A 20,408-nucleotide genomic window follows, 5' to 3' on the forward strand; every position below is an offset into this window, starting at 1 on the left:
TAAAATACAATTATTTTTGTCTGTTGTCATTATATATATATATATATATATATATATATATATATATATATATATATATATATATATATATATATATATATATATATATATATATATATATATATATATATAAAATAAATAGTAATTAGTTAAATAGTGTAAATAGTGTAGTTAAAAGATCTGTCAGTCTTTCCCACCGAACAGATGAACTACATTTCCCACAATGCACTAAAATTCGCCAACAACTTCCCAGGAAGCGCCGATTACTGACCGCTGCCAACATGGATACCACGAAAACCAGAGTCTCATGAATTACGTCTGATTCACTCAATTCATATTTGTAATTATATGAAGAAGAAAGCCCGTGTTCTCTACCGTAATCTTCACGGGAGCGCGCGACTGCTTGCGTTGTTTTTAGCGCCGCAGCTAAGCTAAGCTAACTCACCTGTGTTTGTGATGTGAGCTGGTAAACAGTCTGTTATCGAGGATGTACACTTTATTATCGGGTCTGTACAAATATATGTTCCAGAAGGACGAGTACTGTGTCTTGATCCTCGGCCTGGACAATGCAGGGAAAACGGTAAGACTAGAGTTATTTCCTCACTTTCAGTCGATAAAACCAGCTTTGCTTGAGTAACATTTTGGGCTTACGATACACAACAACCTTGCCTAGTTAGTCAACTTGGAAGGTGCTGTCTAGGTAGGGTGCAACAGCTTTTAAAGGGATATTTCGCCCAAAAATGAAAATTGTGGGCACCTTTGACTTCCATAGTATGGAAATAAAATACTGTGTGTTTACAGACATTCTTCAAAAATATATTTTGTGCTCAGAAGAAGAAATAAACTCATAGGTTTAGAACAACTTGAGGGAGAGTAAATGATGACAGAATGTTTATTATTAGGTGAACTGTCCCTTTAAGACTGCAATGCCCCATTAAAGCTGTTTTCAAACCGGGGTCCAGGGACCCTAAGGGCCCGCAATTATTTAAATAAATAAATACGATTAAAATAAAAAAATAAATAAGTAATAAAAAAAATACTTTTGCTTAATTATTTATAAATGTGCTTAAAAGTGTAGAGAGAAAATTAGAAAAAATTATGTAAATAAATGAATTGGATTAAAATATAAATGTGTGTGTATATATATATATTAAATAAATGAATAAAATGTGATTAAACAAAAAGATTATTAATCTATTATTAATTAACGATGAATATAAATTGGATTTAAATAAATAAATGATACTTTTAATAGAGTGAGTAGAAAAGATATATAATAAAGTAACTTAATAGAAACTAATGTTAGATATATAATATTCATTTGTAGAGTTTATAAAAGACAGAGGTCTAAATAATAATAATAAATACGATTAAAATAAAAATATTCATTTGTAGTGTTTATAAAAGACAGAGGTCTAAATAATAATAATAAATACAATTAAAATAAAAAATAAGTGAATAAATGATGAGTTAACATTTAAAACATGAACAAAATAAGTAATAAAAATAAAATACATTTGCTTAATTATTTATTTATAAATTAAATAAGTGTAGAGAGAAAATTTTGAAAAAATTATGTAAATAAATTAATTAGATTTAAATATAAATTGACATATATATATATATATTAAATTAAGTACATAAATTATATTAAAATAAATGAATAAAAATGTGATTAAACAAATAAATCTATTAAATGGCGATTAATATAAATGAATACAAGTTGGATTTAAATAAATAAATGATACTTTTAATAATACATTATTATAGTGATATATTATATATATATATATATATATATATATATATATATATATATATATATATATATATATATATATAAAGTAACTTAATGGAAACTAATGTTAGATATATAATATTAATTTGTAGTGTTAATAAAAGACAGATATCTAAATAATAATAATAATAAATACGATTAAAATAAAAAATAAGTGAATAAATGTTGAGTTAACATATAAAACATGAACAAAAATAAATGCTTAATTAATTCATTATAAATTTGCTTAAAATTGTAGAGACATTTTTTGAAAAAATTATGTAAATAAATGAATTAGATTCAAATGTAAATGGATATATATATTAAATTAAGTACATAAATTATATTAAAATAAATTATTAAAATGTGATTAAACAAAAAAAAGATTAATCTATTCAATTAACGATTAATATAAATTGGATTTAAATAAATAAATTATACTTTAATAGTACATTATTATAGTGATGATAAAGTAACTTAATAGAAACTAATGTTAGATATATAATATTAATTTGTAGTGTTTATAATGTCTTGTAAATTTCAGGATGGGGGTCCGTGGCGTCTAAACCTTGTTAGTCTATAATATGAGACTAATATTCTCACTAGTTAGGTTGCACACTAGGTTTTGACACCTATTTTTTGCTTATTTAATTCCTAGACTAAATATATGATGCTCAAAGGTGCACTTTGTTGGCAGCTCATTAGTTTTGAGACTGATCTGTTGTTTTTCTTGAATATTGTAGACCTTTCTGGAACAAACCAAAACGAAATTCAGCAAAAACTACAAGGGCATGAACCTTTCGAAGATCACGACTACAGTCGGCCTCAACAGTGAGTGCAGCGTGCGGTCAGACTGAATGAGTAAATGCAGATAAAGCCGTGGGTTTACTTGTTTTTCCTGTCCCTTTCAGTCGGGACCATTGATGTGGGAAAAGCTCGTCTGATGTTCTGGGATCTTGGAGGACAGGAAGAGCTTCAGTCTTTGTGGGACAAGGTGACGTTGAAGATTTAGATTTCATTGTGAACATGTTGAACGCTCTCTATATAAAGCCAGGAACTCAGTGATCTGTCTAATGTCATGTTTACGGTGTTTTAGTACTACGCTGAATCTCACGGCGTCATCTACGTCATCGACTCCACCGATGAGGAGCGCTTGGGCGAGTCCAAGAATGCTTTCGGTGAGTTTTGGTGCATCAGGCGATCAATCAGAACCTGCACATCTGTACATCACATCTGCACATCACATCTGCACATCACATCAGCAGCTAATCCATTTCATAGCATTAAAGGGTTAGTTCACCCAAAAATGTAAATTCTGTCATTAATTACTGACCCTCATGTCGTTCGACACCCGTCAGACCTCCGTTCATCTTCAGACACAAATGAAGATATTTTAGTGTAAATCTGATGCTCTGAACGGCCTCCATTGGCTCAATGCACTTTACACTCTCAAGACCCTTAAAAGACACTAAAGACGTCGTTACAAAGTCCATCTCACTACAGCGGCTCTACAATAACTTTATGAAGACGAGAATAGTTTTTGTGCGCAAAAAAACCCTAAATAATGACTTATATATGATTCGGATCGCGTGTCAAACTGCTGAAATTTGGCGATCCAAACTGCTGAATCGACTCACTGATTCATAACGCTCCAAACCGCTGAATCGACTCACTGATTCATAACGCTTCAAACCGCTGAATCGACTCACTGATTCATAACGCTCCAAATCGCTGAATCGACTCACTGATTCATAACGCTTCAAACCGCTGAATCGACTCACTGATTCATAACGCTTCAAACCGCTGAATCGGCTCACTGATTCATAACGCTTCAAACCGCTGAATCGACTCACTGATTCATAACGCTCCAAACCGCTGAATCGGCTCACTGATTCATAACGCTCCAAACCGCTGAATCGACTCACTGATTCATAACGCTCCAAACCGCTGAATCGACTCACTGATTCATAACGCTCCAAACTGCTGAATCGACTCACTGATTCATAACACTTCGAAGCTTCATGATGCCGTGTTTTGAAATCGTCATCACTATATAAGTCATTATTTAGGGTTTTTTTGCGCACAAAAACTATTCTCGTCTTCATAAAGTTATTGTAGAGCCGCTGTAGTGAGATGGACTTTGTAACTTTAGTCTTTAGTGTCTTTTAAGGGTCTTGAGAGTGTAAAGTGCATTGAGCCAATGGAGGCCTTTCAGAGCATCAGATTTACACTAAAATATCTTCATTTGTGTCTGAAGATGAACGGAGGTCTGACGGGTGTCCAACCACATGAGGCTCAGTCATTAATGACAGAATTTTCATTTTTGGGTGAACTAACCCTTTAAAGTAAATCATACAGGCCTATTTTATTATATTTTTTATTTAGGGCTGGGCAAATTAACGCGTAAATGCGGGCGATTAATTTTTTCAGCTTAACGCATTAAAAATATTTAACGCAGCGTCCGTTTTTATATCCATTTTTGCCTAGCATTACATGATCAGGCTCATATTCATGTAAATGCTTCCAAGCGCGACAAGACACAAGAGAACACGCTGTATGTCAATGGCCTGTCTGTGTGTGTGTGTGTGTGTCTGTCAATGTCCTGTCTGTGTGTGTGTGTGTGTGTGTGTGTCTGTCAATGTCCTGTCTGTGTGTGTGTGTGTGTGTATGTCTGTCAATGTCCTGTCTGTGTGTGTATGTCTGTCAATGTCCTGTCTGTGTGTGTGTGTGTGTGTGTGTGTGTGTGTGTGTGTGTGTGTGTGTGTGTGTGTGTGTGTGTGTGTGTGTGTGTATGTCTGTCAATGTCCTGTCTGTGTGTGTATGTCTGTCAATGTCCTGTCTGTGTGGCTGCCTCTCATGTCAGCTAATCGAGGGACACTCTGACACACACACACACACACACACACACACACACACACACACACACACACACACACACACACTCGCACACACACACACTCGACAGACACACACACACACACACACACACACACACACACACTCTGACACACACACACACACACACACACACACTCGACAGACACACTGGCGTCAGTCTCCTGCTCACATTGAGTTCTCTTTTGCTCTTGAACAAACAATAACAACAACACAGAGAATTTTGAGTATTCTCATATTTGGAGTCTTAAATTTGTTAAATAACGTCTTAAATGAACTTAAAGAGTTGTGAGGAAATGAGATGCGCGGCTGTTCTTAAAGTGACAGGAGCACTGATGATGATGTCATTAATGTTCATCAAAGAACAACGGGAACAGAGAAAAGTGTAGCTTTAATGATGATTAATCTATATTTCATTTATTATTTAAGCAGTTAAGAAAGGTGTTTGATAACTATTACATTTCTGTATATGTCTATCAGGGAAGGCAATGGGTAAATATAACATTTATTATTTTGGGTTTATGTAAAGATTGTTTTAAGTTCACTTTAATTAAAAGTTGTTTTTTAAAGCCTAATAAATGTTGAGATTGTCATCTTTCAGTTATACTGTAATGTAACGTCATTAATGTTTCATAGAGACTTCAGTGACACTGGCCTTCATTCATAAAAACATGATAATACAACACATATTTAAAATATGCAGCCTTTAAATTGTTTATACATTAATTTGGAGAGTAACTGAAATTATTACAATATCAAAAACTTAAAATATGAAAAACTTGCGATTAATAGCGATTAATTACAGAAAAAAAATGCTATTAATTAGTAAAAAGAATTATCGATTCCCAGCACTAATTTTATTATAATATATTTAATATGATTAAGTACAAAAAAAACCCATAATCCACACGTAAACACAGAAACTGCAGGCGGAATCAGCCCTGGTCCCGGTTATTGATTCATTGTTTGATCCAGATGATCTCAGTCACTTTCACATGTGGAAATTGAAGTGCTTAAAGAAATCCATCAGATGCGTATCAGATGTGGCAGAGAGAAACGGGCAGGGTCATAATCTTATTTAATTTTTTTATTGTATTTTTTGTTTTAGAAATGGGAAGTCATATTTTTTTTATATTATTATTATTATTTTTGTATTACTATTTTTTTTAAATTATTTTATTATATTTTTTATTTTACTTTACGGGGAGAGTCATAATCTTTTATATTTTATTTATTTATGTTTTTTTATTTTGTTTTTTATTTTTAATTACTTTGTTTTTTTAAATACTATTTTTATTTTAATGTTTTTATTGTATTTATTTTAGGAATGTGGAGAGTCATAATCTTTTTTATTACTTTTTTATACAAATTTTTTTAAATTTTATTATTTATTTCTTTAATTATTTTTTTTTTTGAAATGGTGAGTCATAATCTTTTTTTTTTTAATTTATGTTTTTTTATAAAAAAAATTATTACTATTTTTTTTATTGTTTTATTGTTTTTATTTTAGGAACGGGGAGAGTCATAATCTTTTTTTATATTTAATTTTTTACATTTTATTATTATTATTTTTTTAATTTAATTTTATTATTTTTATTGTTTTTTTTATTTCATTTTAGAGACTGGGAGAATCAATCTTTTTTTATTATTTTTTTTTTATTTATTTAATTGTTTTATTTTATTTTTTAATTGCTATTTTTATTTTTTTTATTCATGGTTAGTATTTATTAATCATTTTTAACATTATATAATAAAAATCCATTAAATAATATTAAGAGATTACAATTTTAATGTAAATAAAAATTGAACTAAACATTAAAATAAAATTAATTTTATTGAAAGTATTTATTTCATGTGAACTAATGGAACCTTATTGTATATAATTACCAATAATATTATTAATAATTAACTAAATATTATTCATTTTCATAGCATTAAAGTAAATCATACAGGCCTATTTTATTATATTTTATTATTATATATTTAATATGATTAAGTAAAAAAAAAACAATAGGCTTTCACTGTAAGCGACGAAATTGTTGCAATTTATTGTATGTAAATATAATTTACAACATCTGCTCAGTTATTGATCTGAATAACGTCACTCTCATCTTCTGTAGAGATGCTTTATAGGAGATTGTGAATTTCTCTCATATTTGGTTCCTGTTATTTTCTGTGAAGCTGCTTTGGAACAATCTCTATTGTATAAAGCGCTGTAGAAATAAAGCTGACTTGACTTTCTAATTGGCTGGAGCTTGGGCGGTTTATTCCAAAAGTTGAACTGAATCATTGTCTTCATGTTCCCTCCATCCAGAGAAGATGATCAGCAGTGAAGTTCTGGAAGGAGTTCCTCTTCTGGTGCTGGCCAACAAACAGGACGTCGAGGTGAGAGAGAGTCTCCATCTGTAGGTGGCGCTGTCTCCATCTGTAGGTGGCGCTGTCTCCATCTGTAGGTGGCGCTGTCTCCATCTGTAGGTGGCGCTGTCTCCATCTGTAGGTGGCGCTGTCTCCATCTGTAGGTGGCGCTGTGCTCCTTCACTTCAGTCTGAGCTCAGTGTGACTGCACTAATGCTGCTCTTGTGCTCCTGTCTGTCTGTCTGCAGAACTGTCTGTCTGTTCCCGACATTAAGACGGCCTTCAGCGACTGCGCTCCCAAAATCGGGAAGAGGGACTGTCTGGTGCAGCCCTGCTGTGCTTTATCAGGGTCCGTGTGTGTGTGTGTGTGTGTGTGTGTGTGTGTGTGTGTGTGTGTGTGTGTGTGTGTGTGTGTGTGTGTGTGTGTGTGTGTGTGTGTGTGTGTGTGTGTGTGTGTGTGTGTGTGTGTGTGTGTGTGTGGAAACTCTGCTGTGTTCAGCTCCACTTTAGTGGAGAGCCGAAGATCACATACAAAACACAACACACATAAGACAACACACATAAAACACACAACACACATAAAACAACACACATAAACAATACCCATAATACACGTAAAACAACACACAAAACAACACACAACACACATAAAACAATACCCATAATACACGCAAAACAACACGCAAAACAACACACATAAAACACACAACACACATAAAACAACACACATAAACAATACCCATAATACACGTAAAACAACACACAAAACAACACACAACACACATAAAACAATACCCATAATACACGCAAAACAACACGCAAAACAACACACATAAAACACACAACACACATAAAACAACACACATAAAACAATACCCATAATACACGCAAAACAACACACAACACACATAAAACACACAACACACATAAAACAACACACATAAAACAATACCCATAATACACGCAAAACAACACACAACACACATAAAACACACAACACACATAAAACAACACACATAAAACAATACCCATAATACACGCAAAACAACACACAACACACATAAAACACACAACACACATAAAACAACACACATAAACAATACCCATAATACACGCAAAACAACACACAACACACATAAAACACACAACACACATAAAACAACACACAAACAATACCCATAATACACGTAAAACAACACACAAAACAACACACATAAAACACACAACACACATAAAACAACACAACACACACACAACACACATAAAACAACACACATAAACAATACCCATAATACACGCAAAACAACACACATAAAACACACAACACACATAAAACAATACCCATAATACACGCAAAACAACACACATAAAACACACAACACACATAAAACAACACACATAAACAATACCCATAATACACGTAGAACAACACACAAAACAACACACAACACACATAAAACAATACCCATAATACACGCAAAACAACACGCAACACACATAAAACACACAACACACATAAAACAACACACATAAACAATACCCATAATACACATAAAACAACACACAAAACAACACACAACACACATAAAACAATACCCATAATACACGCAAAACAACACGCAAAACAACACACATAAAACACACAACACACATAAAACACACAACACACATAAAACAACACACAACACACATAAAACAACACACAACACACATAAACAATACCCATAATACACGTAAAACAACACACAAAACAACACACAACACACATAAAACACACAACACACATCAAACACACAACACACATAAAACAACACACAACACACATAAAACAACACACAACACACATAAACAATACCCATAATACACGTAAAACAACACACAAAACAACACACAACACACATAAAACAATACCCATAATACACGCAAAACAACACACAACACACATAAAACACACAACACACATAAAACAACACACATAAACAATACCCATAATACACATAAAACAACACACAAAACAACACACATAAAACAATACCCATAATACACGTAAAACAACACGCAAAACAACACACATAAAACACACAACACACATAAAACAACACACATAAAACAACACACATAAACAATACCCATAATACACGTAAAACAACACACAAAACAACACACAACACACATAAAACACACAAACACAACACACATAAAACAACACACAACACACATAAAACAACACACAACACACATAAAACAACACACAACACACATAAAACAACACACAACACACATAAAACAATACCCATAATACACGTAAAACAACACGCAAAACAACACACAACACACATAAAACACACAACACACATAAAACAACACACATAAAACAACACACAACACACATAAAACAATACCCATAATACACGTAAAACAACACGCAAAACAACACACATAAAACACATAAAAAAACACACAACACACATAAAACAACACAACACACATAAAACAACACACAACACACATAAAACAATACCCATAATACACGTTTAACAACACGCAAAACAACACACATAAAACACATAAAACAACACACAACACACATAAAACAACACACATAAAACAATACCCATAATACACGTAAAACAACACGCAAAAAAACACATAAAACACACAACACGCATAAAACAACACACAACACACATAAAACAATACATACAAAACAACACTCATAAAACAATACCCATAATACACATAAAACAACACACAAAACAACGTACATAAAACAACACAATACATAAAACACACAACACACAGAAAACAACACACAGAAAACAATACACATAAAACAACACACAACACACAGAAAACAATACCCATAATACACATAAAACAACACACAAAACAACATACATAAAACAACACAATACATAAAACACACAACACACAATACATAAAACAACACACATAAAACAACACACAAAACAACATACATAAAACAACACAATACATAAAACACACAACACACAATACATAAAACAACACAATACATAAAACACACAATACATAAAACAACACAATACATAAAACACACAACACAATACATAAAACAACACACATAAAACAACACACAAAACAACATACATAAAACAACACAATACATAAAACACACAATACATAAAACAACACACATAAAACACACAAAACAACATACATAAAACAACACACAATACATAAAACAACACAATACATAAAACACAAAACAACACACAATACACAAAACAACACACAATACACATAAAACAACACACAATACATAAAACAACACGCATAAAACAACACACAATACACATAAAACAACACACATAAAACAACACACAATACACATAAAACCATACATACAAAACAACACATAAAACAACACACAAAAAACATACATAAAACAACACACAAAACAACATACATAAAACAACACAATACATAAAACACACAACACACATAAAACAACACACAAAACAACATACATAAAACAACACAATACATAAAACACACAACACACACAATAAAACAACACACATAAAACAACACACAATACATAAAACAACACACATAAAACAACACACAATACACATAAAACAACACACAACACACATAAAACAACACACAATACACACAAAACAATACATACAAGACAATACACATAAAACAACACATAAAACAACACACAATACACATAAAACAACACACAATACATAAAACAACACCCATAAAACAACACACAATACATAAAACAACACACAACACACATAAAACAATACACATAAAACAATACACACAAGACAACACGCATAAAACAACACACAATACACATAAAACAACACGCATAAAACAATACATAAAACAACACACAACACACATAAAACAACACACAACACACATAAAACAACACACGACACGCATAAAACAACACACAATACACATAAAACAATACATACAAAACAACACATAAAACAACACACAATACATAAAACAACACACAAAACAATATACATAAAACAACACAATACATAAAACACACAACACACATAAAACAACACACAAAACAACATACATAAAACAACACACAAAACAACATACATAAAACAACACAATACATAAAACACACAACACACACAAAACAACACACAACACACATAAAACAACACACAACACACATAAAACAACACACAACACACATAAAACAATACCCATAATACACGTAAAACAACACGCAAAACAACACACAACACACATAAAACACACAACACACATAAAACAGCACACATAAAACAACACACAACACACATAAAACAATACCCATAATACACGTAAAACAACACGCAAAACAACACACATAAAACACATAAAAAAACACACAACACACATAAAACAACACAACACACATAAAACAACACACATAAAACAATACCCATAATACACGTTAAACAACACGCAAAACAACACACATAAAACACATAAAACAACACACAACACACATAAAACAACACACATAAAACAATACCCATAATACACGTAAAACAACACGCAAAAAAACACATAAAACACACAACACGCATAAAACAACACACAACACACATAAAACAATACATACAAAACAACACTCATAAAACAATACCCATAATACACATAAAACAACACACAAAACAACGTACATAAAACAACACAATACATAAAACACACAACACACAGAAAACAACACACATAAAACAATACACATAAAACAACACACAACACACAGAAAACAATACCCATAATACACATAAAACAACACACAAAACAACATACATAAAACAACACAATACATAAAACACACAACACACAATACATAAAACAACACACATAAAACAACACACAAAACAACATACATAAAACAACACAATACATAAAACACACAACACACAATACATAAAACAACACAATACATAAAACACACAATACATAAAACAACACAATACATAAAACAACACACATAAAACAACACACAAAACAACATACATAAAACAACACAATACATAAAACACACAACACACAATACATAAAACAACACACATAAAACACACAAAACAACATACATAAAACAACACACAATACATAAAACAACACAATACATAAAACACGAAACAACACACAATACACAAAACAACACACAATACACATAAAACAACACACAATACATAAAACAACACGCATAAAACAACACACAATACACATAAACACAATACATAAAACAACACACAAAACAACATACATAAAACAACACAATACATAAAACACACAACACACATAAAACAACACACAAAACAACATACATAAAACAACACAATACATAAAACACACAACACACACAATAAAACAACACACAATACACATAAAACAACACACAATACATAAAACAACACACATAAAACAACACACAATACACATAAAACAACACACAACACACATAAAACAACACACAATACACACAAAACAATACATACAAGACAATACACATAAAACAACACATAAAACAACACACAATACACATAAAACAACACACAATACATAAAACAACACCCATAAAACAACACACAATACATAAAACAACACACAACACACATAAAACAATACACATAAAACAATACACACAAGACAACACGCATAAAACAACACACAATACACATAAAACAACACGCATAAAACAATACATAAAACAACACACAACACACATAAAACAACACACAACACGCATAAAACAACACACAATACGCATAAAACAATACATACAAAACAACACATAAAACAACACACAATACATAAAACAACACACAAAACAATATACATAAAACAACACAATACATAAAACACACAACACACACAAAACAACATACATAAAACAACACACAAAACAACATACATAAAACAACACAATACATAAAACACACAACACACACAAAACAACACACAATACATAAAACAACACACAATACACATAATATAATAGTTTATCATCTAAAAGTGTCTTCTATGTAGGGCTGTCAAAAGATTAATCGCGATTAATCGCATCCAAAATAAAAGTTTGTGTTTACATAATATATGTGTGTGTACTCTGTTAATGATTATTTATATATAAATACACACACAAGCATGTATATATTTAAGAAATATTTGCATGGATATACTGTATATACATTTATATAATCTATAATAAATATAAATGTTTTATATATAAAAATATTTTTTTCTTGAATATATACATGCTTGTGTGTGTATTTATAAATAAATAATCATTAACAGAGTACACACACATATATTATGTAAACACAAACTTTTATTTTGGATGCGATTAATCGCGGCTAAAAAATAATAATGGTGGTTAAATTGCAATATAAATGTCAAACTACTTGATTAAATAATAATCCCTGTTCTTCCTCCACTCCGAGGAATAAGTAGGCAGAGATACTTAGATATTATATAAAAAAATGGGTATATAAAATATGAAAATAAAATGCCATAAATAATAGTAACATAATCTCTTTCTTGTGTTTTTCAGGGAGGGGGTGAATGACGGCATTGAGTGGATGGTGAAGTGTGTGATCCGGAACATTCACCGCCCACCCAGACAAAAAGACATCACATAGAACATTATTTCTGTGTGTGTGTGTGTGTGTGTGTGTGTGTGTGTGTGTGTGTGTGTGTGTGTAAGAGAGAGAGAGAGAGAGTGTGTGTGTGTGTGTGTGTGTGTGTGTGAGTGTGTGTGTGTGTGTGTGTGTGTGTGTGTGTGTGTGTGTGTGTGTGTGTGTGTGTGTGTGTGTGTGTGTGTGTGTGTGTGTGTGTGTGTGTGTGTGTGTGTGTGTGTGTGTGTGTGTGTGTGTGTGTGTGTGTGTGTGTGTGTGTGTGGTGTTTTCTGTAAATGCATAGCGGATGCAGTTATTCTGAGGACATGTAAGTTATGATATTATTTTGGGTGAATCCTCCAAAGTGTGACGTCTATGCTGTGTCTGGATCTCTGATGTTTTTATCTTCTCTTTTTTAAATCAGCCCTTAAATCTCACGAGATGTTGTTTTGTTTTTAAGACCCAAACCTCATTTCTACTTACTGACCGATTCTATAATAAACAGCAGAGATGGAAAACAAAGCTCTTGTGTCTCGGTTTAATTTGCACGACAGATGTTTTCCCAACCCTTACAAATCCAGGAAATGCCTTTTTCTATCAGGGCTGGGTTTTATTGATCCTTCTCTCGTCTGAGATCTGCATTTTACATGAAGGCACCAGAGAATCGATACACATGATACACACAATACACACGATACACACTGCCCATGCTATGAGTGTTATTACAGCGGCGGCATCACATCTGTGACCTCCATAATGAATCATAACAGAGTGTGTGTGTGTGTGTGTGTGATGGGTAGGTTTAGGAGTATGGGTTGTGTGTGTGTGTGTGTGTGTGTGTGTGTGTGTGTGTGTGTGTGTGTGTGTGTGTGTGTGTGTGTGTGTGTGTGTGATGGGTAGGTTTAGGGGTATGGGTTGTGTGTGTGTGATGGGTAGGTTTAGGAGTATGGGTTGTGTGTGTGTGTGTGTGTGTGTGTGTGTGTGTGTGTGTGTGTGTGTGTGTGTGTGTGTGTGTGTGTGTGATGGGTAGGTTTAGGAGTATGGGTTGTGTGTGTGTGTGTGTGTGTGTGTGTGTGTGTGTGTGTGTGTGTGTGATGGGTAGGTTTAGGAGTATGGGTTGTGTGTGTGTGTGTGTGTGTGTGTGTGTGTGTGTGTGTGTGTGTGTGTGTGTGTGTGTGTGTGTGTGTGTGTGTGTGTGTGTGTGTGTGTGTGTGTGATGGGTAGGTTTAGGAGTATGGGTTGTGTGTGTGTGTGTGTGTGTGTGTGTGTGTGTGTGTGTGTGATGGGTAGGTTTAGGAGTATGGGTTGTGTGTGTGTGTGATGGGTAGGTTTAGGAGTATGGGTTGTGTGTGTGTGTGTGTGATGGGTAGGTTTAGGAGTATGGGTTGTGTGTGTGTGTGATGGGTAGGTTTAGGAGTATGGGTTGTGTGTGTGTGTGTGTGTGTGATGGGTAGGTTTAGGAGTATGGGTTGTGTGTGTGTGTGTGATGGGTAGGTTTAGGAGTATGGGTTGTGTGTGTGTGTGTGATGGGTAGGTTTAGGAGTATGGGTTGTGTGTGTGTGTGTGTGTGTGTGTGTGATGGGTAGGTTTAGGAGTATGGGTTGTGTGTGTGTGTGTGTGATGGGTAGGTTTAGGAGTATGGGTTGTGTGTGTGTGTGTGTGTGATGGGTAGGTTTAGGAGTATGGTGCGTGCGTGCGTGCGTGAGTGTGTGTGTGTGCCATCTTTAGGATCTACAGTCAAACCTAAATGTATTCAGACACTCTTCTCTCTCATCATCAGTTTATTCGCTATAGTTTAGAAAATGTAAGAACACAATCAGACCAGTTTAGCTCAACCAATGACCAAGCAAAGCTTCATTTAGTCCAGTCTGTGGTGTCAAAGGTCGCATTAGCAATTAAACAACAACAAACACTTCAGCAAAACAAAGCGTCAAAGAATCATTTTGCTCCCAAATTGTTCTGGCAGCCTCTGAGTTTCTGTGTATAATTTCTCTGCTGACTTTATGTTGCTCTCCACACTTAAAGACATGTTTGGTGTGACTGTAACTCATCGATCGGTCAATATTCATACGCAGATGTCATATGAATAAGCAGTGATGTTTGCACATGTTCATATGTAGTGTTGCGTGTCTCTGTCTTGAAGTGCTGGAGAGATGATCTAAAGCTTAAATCCGCCGCTTCTCTTGTGCAGTTGTTTCAGGACAGACGCTAAATCGAGCCGAGCTTCGCACGCTAGCATGAATTGTGTATGAAGGCTTGTGTAACCGCGCATCCGTCAAGCTGCGAGAGAGCGGGAATATTAGAGCTGCCACTTTGGGTGACGCTGCAAAAAAACAGTCTTGTTTTAAATATGAAATATTGAACTGGAAAACCATGTGTTATGTTTGAATTCAGGGCAATTTGATTCAATACAAATCATGAAAAATGTGAAAGAAATCAGGTAAAAACAGTCAAATTAATTCATCTCACTAATAAGCATGAGTGCAAATTATTCTTTAAAATAAAATACATTATAAACAATTTTTTTAAATGTATTACTTTTGTGTGCTTGCCTGAAGCTCAAACAGTCGATCATGCTCAACTCTGCAGGTGTTCATGACCCTGAATGAGAAACACACACACACACACACACACACACACACACACACACACACACACACACACACACACACACACACACACACACACACACACACACACACACACAATTTCACTACATCCAACACCAACAAGGGTTCAACAAAATTACATTCTAAAGAAAAAGATGATGAAATATTAAGTACAATGATAAACCACGATACACTATGGCTGTTATAAAATCCATCTTACCATTTATCAAAATCCACTTACACTGTAATTACAATTGCCTAATGTAATGAGATTTTTAGATTTATGTTCTAAATATAATATTTTAAATATAGAAATATGAAATTATTCCAAGCCTATGAACCTATAAACTGCCGGTATAGTTGGCGGCGCGAGTGGATTCCAGAATCATTCAGCAGCTCGTATGATATTGCTTAACTCATAATTTCCTCTTTAATTACTTTCAAACGAATGTTTATTTTTATGTTTGATATTAGCCTATTAATAACTAGCCTATTTGATATTCATTATTAAACAAAGCATGCATTAATGCTTTTTGAGAACCAGCCATTGTTCATTCATGTTAACTATTGCAACCTTATTGTAAAGCGTTACTAATTTTTCTTTTATGCCAAAAATCATTAGGATATTAAGATAATGTTGATATTTAGTACATTTCCTACCGTAAATATATCATAAATGTAATATTAGTAGTAATATGCATTGCTAAGGACTTCATTTGGACAACTTTAAAGGAGATTTTCTCAATATTTAGATTCCAGATTTTCAAACAATGTCCTAATAAACCACATCAATGAAAGATTATTTATTCAGTTTTCAGATGATGCATAAATCTAATTTTCTGATTTTGTGGGTCACAAATGTACATAAATTAAGTACAATCACCTTAGATATTTAAGTCATTTCAACTTAAATGACATTAAACTGACTTAAGAAAAATCAGTTGAACATTGTATAACATAAAAAAGTTTGAAATTGCTTATCGTATTTTGATGAGTTCATGTATAATCATACAAATAGCCTTTTCTCTTCTTCAAATTGCTTTGATTGGTGCTTAATTTTGACTAGGAATAATCTGCCTAGCAACATGTGAAAAACCACCGTAGTAATAGCACAGTAATAACAAACAATGCAATTAGGACTTAGAAAAAAAGAAGAGTGCTTCTATTGTTGTTTGCATCTTACACGTTAAGCTTGATCCATGACATTAATGCCTCAGTCTGATGGATGTACGGTTTGGGATCAATATCTGATGGAAATGATGAAATGTCGTCTGAGTGTTTGTCACGGGGCTGAACCCGATCCATCTCTCGTGTTGTCGATGAGGTATTGATTTTGTCAGTCGCTCTTCGACTCGACATACAGTAGTCTATTTAAAAAGACAACAAGATCTAGAGATAATGACCAGATACAGCAGGACAAACGTCGTCGCATTTCACTGCAAAAAATACTATATCTGTCTTGTTTTACATCCTTAACCCTTGTACAGTCTTCGTTTGGGTCTTTGGGCTCTCCACAGACCCCAGGCAACAAAATGTCATTTTTTAACAAAAAAAATATTTTTTTTAGAACAAATGTAATTTTACTCTGTTTATTAATGTTTTTACTCCACATCTGTGCAGTTTATGGAGTATTTATAATAATTTTTTAATTTATATAAATAAATGAAAAAAATATTTTTTAATGGATTTTCACACAAAATCTGTTTTTTTTTTAAATGTAAAATTAACTTTATAAAAAACCCAAATTTCTAACTTTCATTCGTGGGGATAACATGGATAAGTTGACATGGTTTAGTGTAAGATTTTCGCCCAATCTTTTGGAAAATACAGTTTAAAAAAAAAAAAAAAGACTTTTACCAGTAAATGTCTGCAGAGCTCCACTATTTGACTGAAAGACATCTTTTCACAAGTATTTTTCAGTTGGATTCATATCTAAATGTTATGAAATCACAATTATAACAAGTAAAATTAATTAATTTAGTCAAAGTTTAGCATTTTTTAGTACTGAAAAAATCTTTTTTTCAATGATGTTACATTACGATTACAATAAACCTGAACAAGAGAAAAGTTGGAGTCTTTAGAGTTTATCATTTATTTCAAACATCTGATTTTCTTATAATTCTACAAATTTAATCTACACTTCAGTTACTAACAGTAACAGAAATAATAACAGTTAAATTACATATTGAGTAAAAAATACACAATATGAACATCAAAATGCAATGAACTGAACAGCAATAACAAATGTATTCCTGTGTGTGTGTGTGTGTGTGTGTGTGTGTGTGTGTGTGTGCCACTTCATTTCTGAATGCGTGTTCTGTGTTGTTTCTGTTTTTGAGGATGAATTTTGTTCACTTTTTTTGTCACATGAACATAAAAACAGAAATCAATCCGATTAATTTTTTTAATTTGTAGATCTTGAGAGTGTTGGCAATCGTACAAAGTCTCATGCCATTTGGACAAAGGGACATTTTTTTTTATTTGAGCAAACGTCCTTTGGGGTCAGAAAAGACCCCGAAGACCCTCGAAGGGTTAAAACAAGACACGTTTACTGGAGAAGAGAAATGAGTGAAGATGTTAAGTCTTGATTACTGAAAAATGCATCTAAATTAAGCAAATTTATTCATAAAACGAGCAAATATCTCCCAGGGGTCATAAAAAAAGAATTGTTTCTTTTTCTGAACCATTGGCTCGTTTTCTTCACTGTAAAAAATGATCGTGATTTTAACGGTAAAAGACTGTAAAAATGCTACGGTGAAAAACAATTAATTGAATTATCAGAAAGTTTCCAGACTTTATACTGCGAATAACTGTAATATATCTAACCTTACAGTTAATTAGTATTACAGTAAAATACTGTTAAATTTACAAGTAAAAAAGAATAAGTCGTTGTGTAATTTACAGTGAAAAAATGTAAATTGACATTCCCAGAATTCCCTGCGTGACGCTTCACATTAGATGTATTTTTGTTGAAATAACTGTTTATTCTTAATATTTTCTAATGAGTTATGTACATTAGGGTTTACTGTTACATCTAATGTTGATAAATTAATGTTTATTGCGTTTTTTAAATGTCATGTGTGTTACCATGATGGTGTTTGTGTGAATGACACCTTCCATTTATTATTATTGTCCTTTTAAAACTGCTTGTGATGAGCTTTGATTCATCATGTGACTCTCATCTCCACTGTGATTGGTTGTCATCAAAGGTACACAACAGATATTAGAATTTCAATAGGTTGGTAATTTAACATGATTTCAGTTAGAGAAATAATTGATGTTATTTTTACTGTAAATTTAACGTACATTTTTACAATGTACACAATTATTACAGTATAAACCTTTAAATATGATTTTGAACTGCAAAATAGACAGTAAACTAAGTTACTAAACTGTAAACTAAGATAGTAAACCCATAAAACCTAAAATGTTGCTACCGTATTTTTTACGGTAAAGTTCAGGATGACGTTTTTTTTGCCGTATTTTTTTTTACAGTGTTGTTCTTGATACGTTTTTCAAAAAACACATCATTTTGCTTCTCAAGTAAATGTAGAATATTTCGATATTTGTACTGGAAAACAAGGCAAAAATAATTTTTTGCTGTGTAGATTAGATGCATATCAAATCAAATAATGCCAAAATGACGTGATTTTTAGTGTTGGTTGACGTCAGAAATATGAACTGCATTAGTGATAAATTCTTTGGTTACACTTTATTTTGGAGTGTCTGTGTTACAGTGTAATTTGATTTACATTTAGTCATTTAGCACACGCTTTTATCCAAAGCGACTTACAAATGAGTGCAATAGAAGATTTATTATCTAAATATATCTAAATATTTAAGTACTGATAATATGAATTAACTTCATGCACTTACTATAGGGTTATGATTATGATGTGGTTTCGGGTTAGATGCATGTAATCATGTGCAATTTATAGTAATTATTATAGTAAGGACACTAAAATAGTTTATTTTAAGGTGTCGTTGTTACAGTGTAATTATATATTTGTGACCACAAAACCAGTCATAAGGGTTCATTTATGAGATTTATGCATCATCTAAAAAATGAATGAATAATCTTTTCATCGATGTATGGTTTGTTAGGACAATATTTGAAAATGAGGGTGCAAA

The 20,408-nt window shown here is 32.6% G+C and overlaps 1 protein-coding gene across 1 annotated transcript; it reads left to right on the forward strand.

Moving 5' to 3' along the window:
* Positions 1-251: 251 nt before the first annotated feature.
* arfrp1 (ADP-ribosylation factor related protein 1) lies at positions 252-14,182 on the forward strand. Its single transcript, XM_079840897.1, has 7 exons — positions 252-580; positions 2,521-2,608; positions 2,689-2,771; positions 2,874-2,955; positions 6,987-7,057; positions 7,276-7,376; positions 13,605-14,182. The coding sequence occupies exons 1-7, from the start codon at positions 488-490 to the stop codon at positions 13,690-13,692; spliced, it is 606 nt and encodes a 201-aa protein (XP_079697023.1). The 5' UTR covers positions 252-487; the 3' UTR covers positions 13,693-14,182.
* Positions 14,183-20,408: the final 6,226 nt, after the last annotated feature.

This window comes from Gobio gobio (genome assembly GCF_949357685.1).
Source record: "Gobio gobio genome assembly, chromosome: 17".
NCBI lineage: Eukaryota > Metazoa > Chordata > Actinopteri > Cypriniformes > Gobionidae > Gobio > Gobio gobio.

What these genes read in the sequence shown, in the direction of transcription:
- arfrp1 (XM_079840897.1), top strand. Translation starts at nt 488, where the DNA reads ATGTACACTTTATTATCGGGTCTGTACAAATATATGTTCCAGAAGGAC. An exon ending in TGGACAATGCAGGGAAAACG is followed by an intron (nt 581 to 2,520) that starts GTAAGACTAGAG and finishes TGAATATTGTAG; the next exon opens with ACCTTTCTGGAACAAACCAA. An exon ending in TTCAGTCTTTGTGGGACAAG is followed by an intron (nt 2,772 to 2,873) that starts GTGACGTTGAAG and finishes ACGGTGTTTTAG; the next exon opens with TACTACGCTGAATCTCACGG.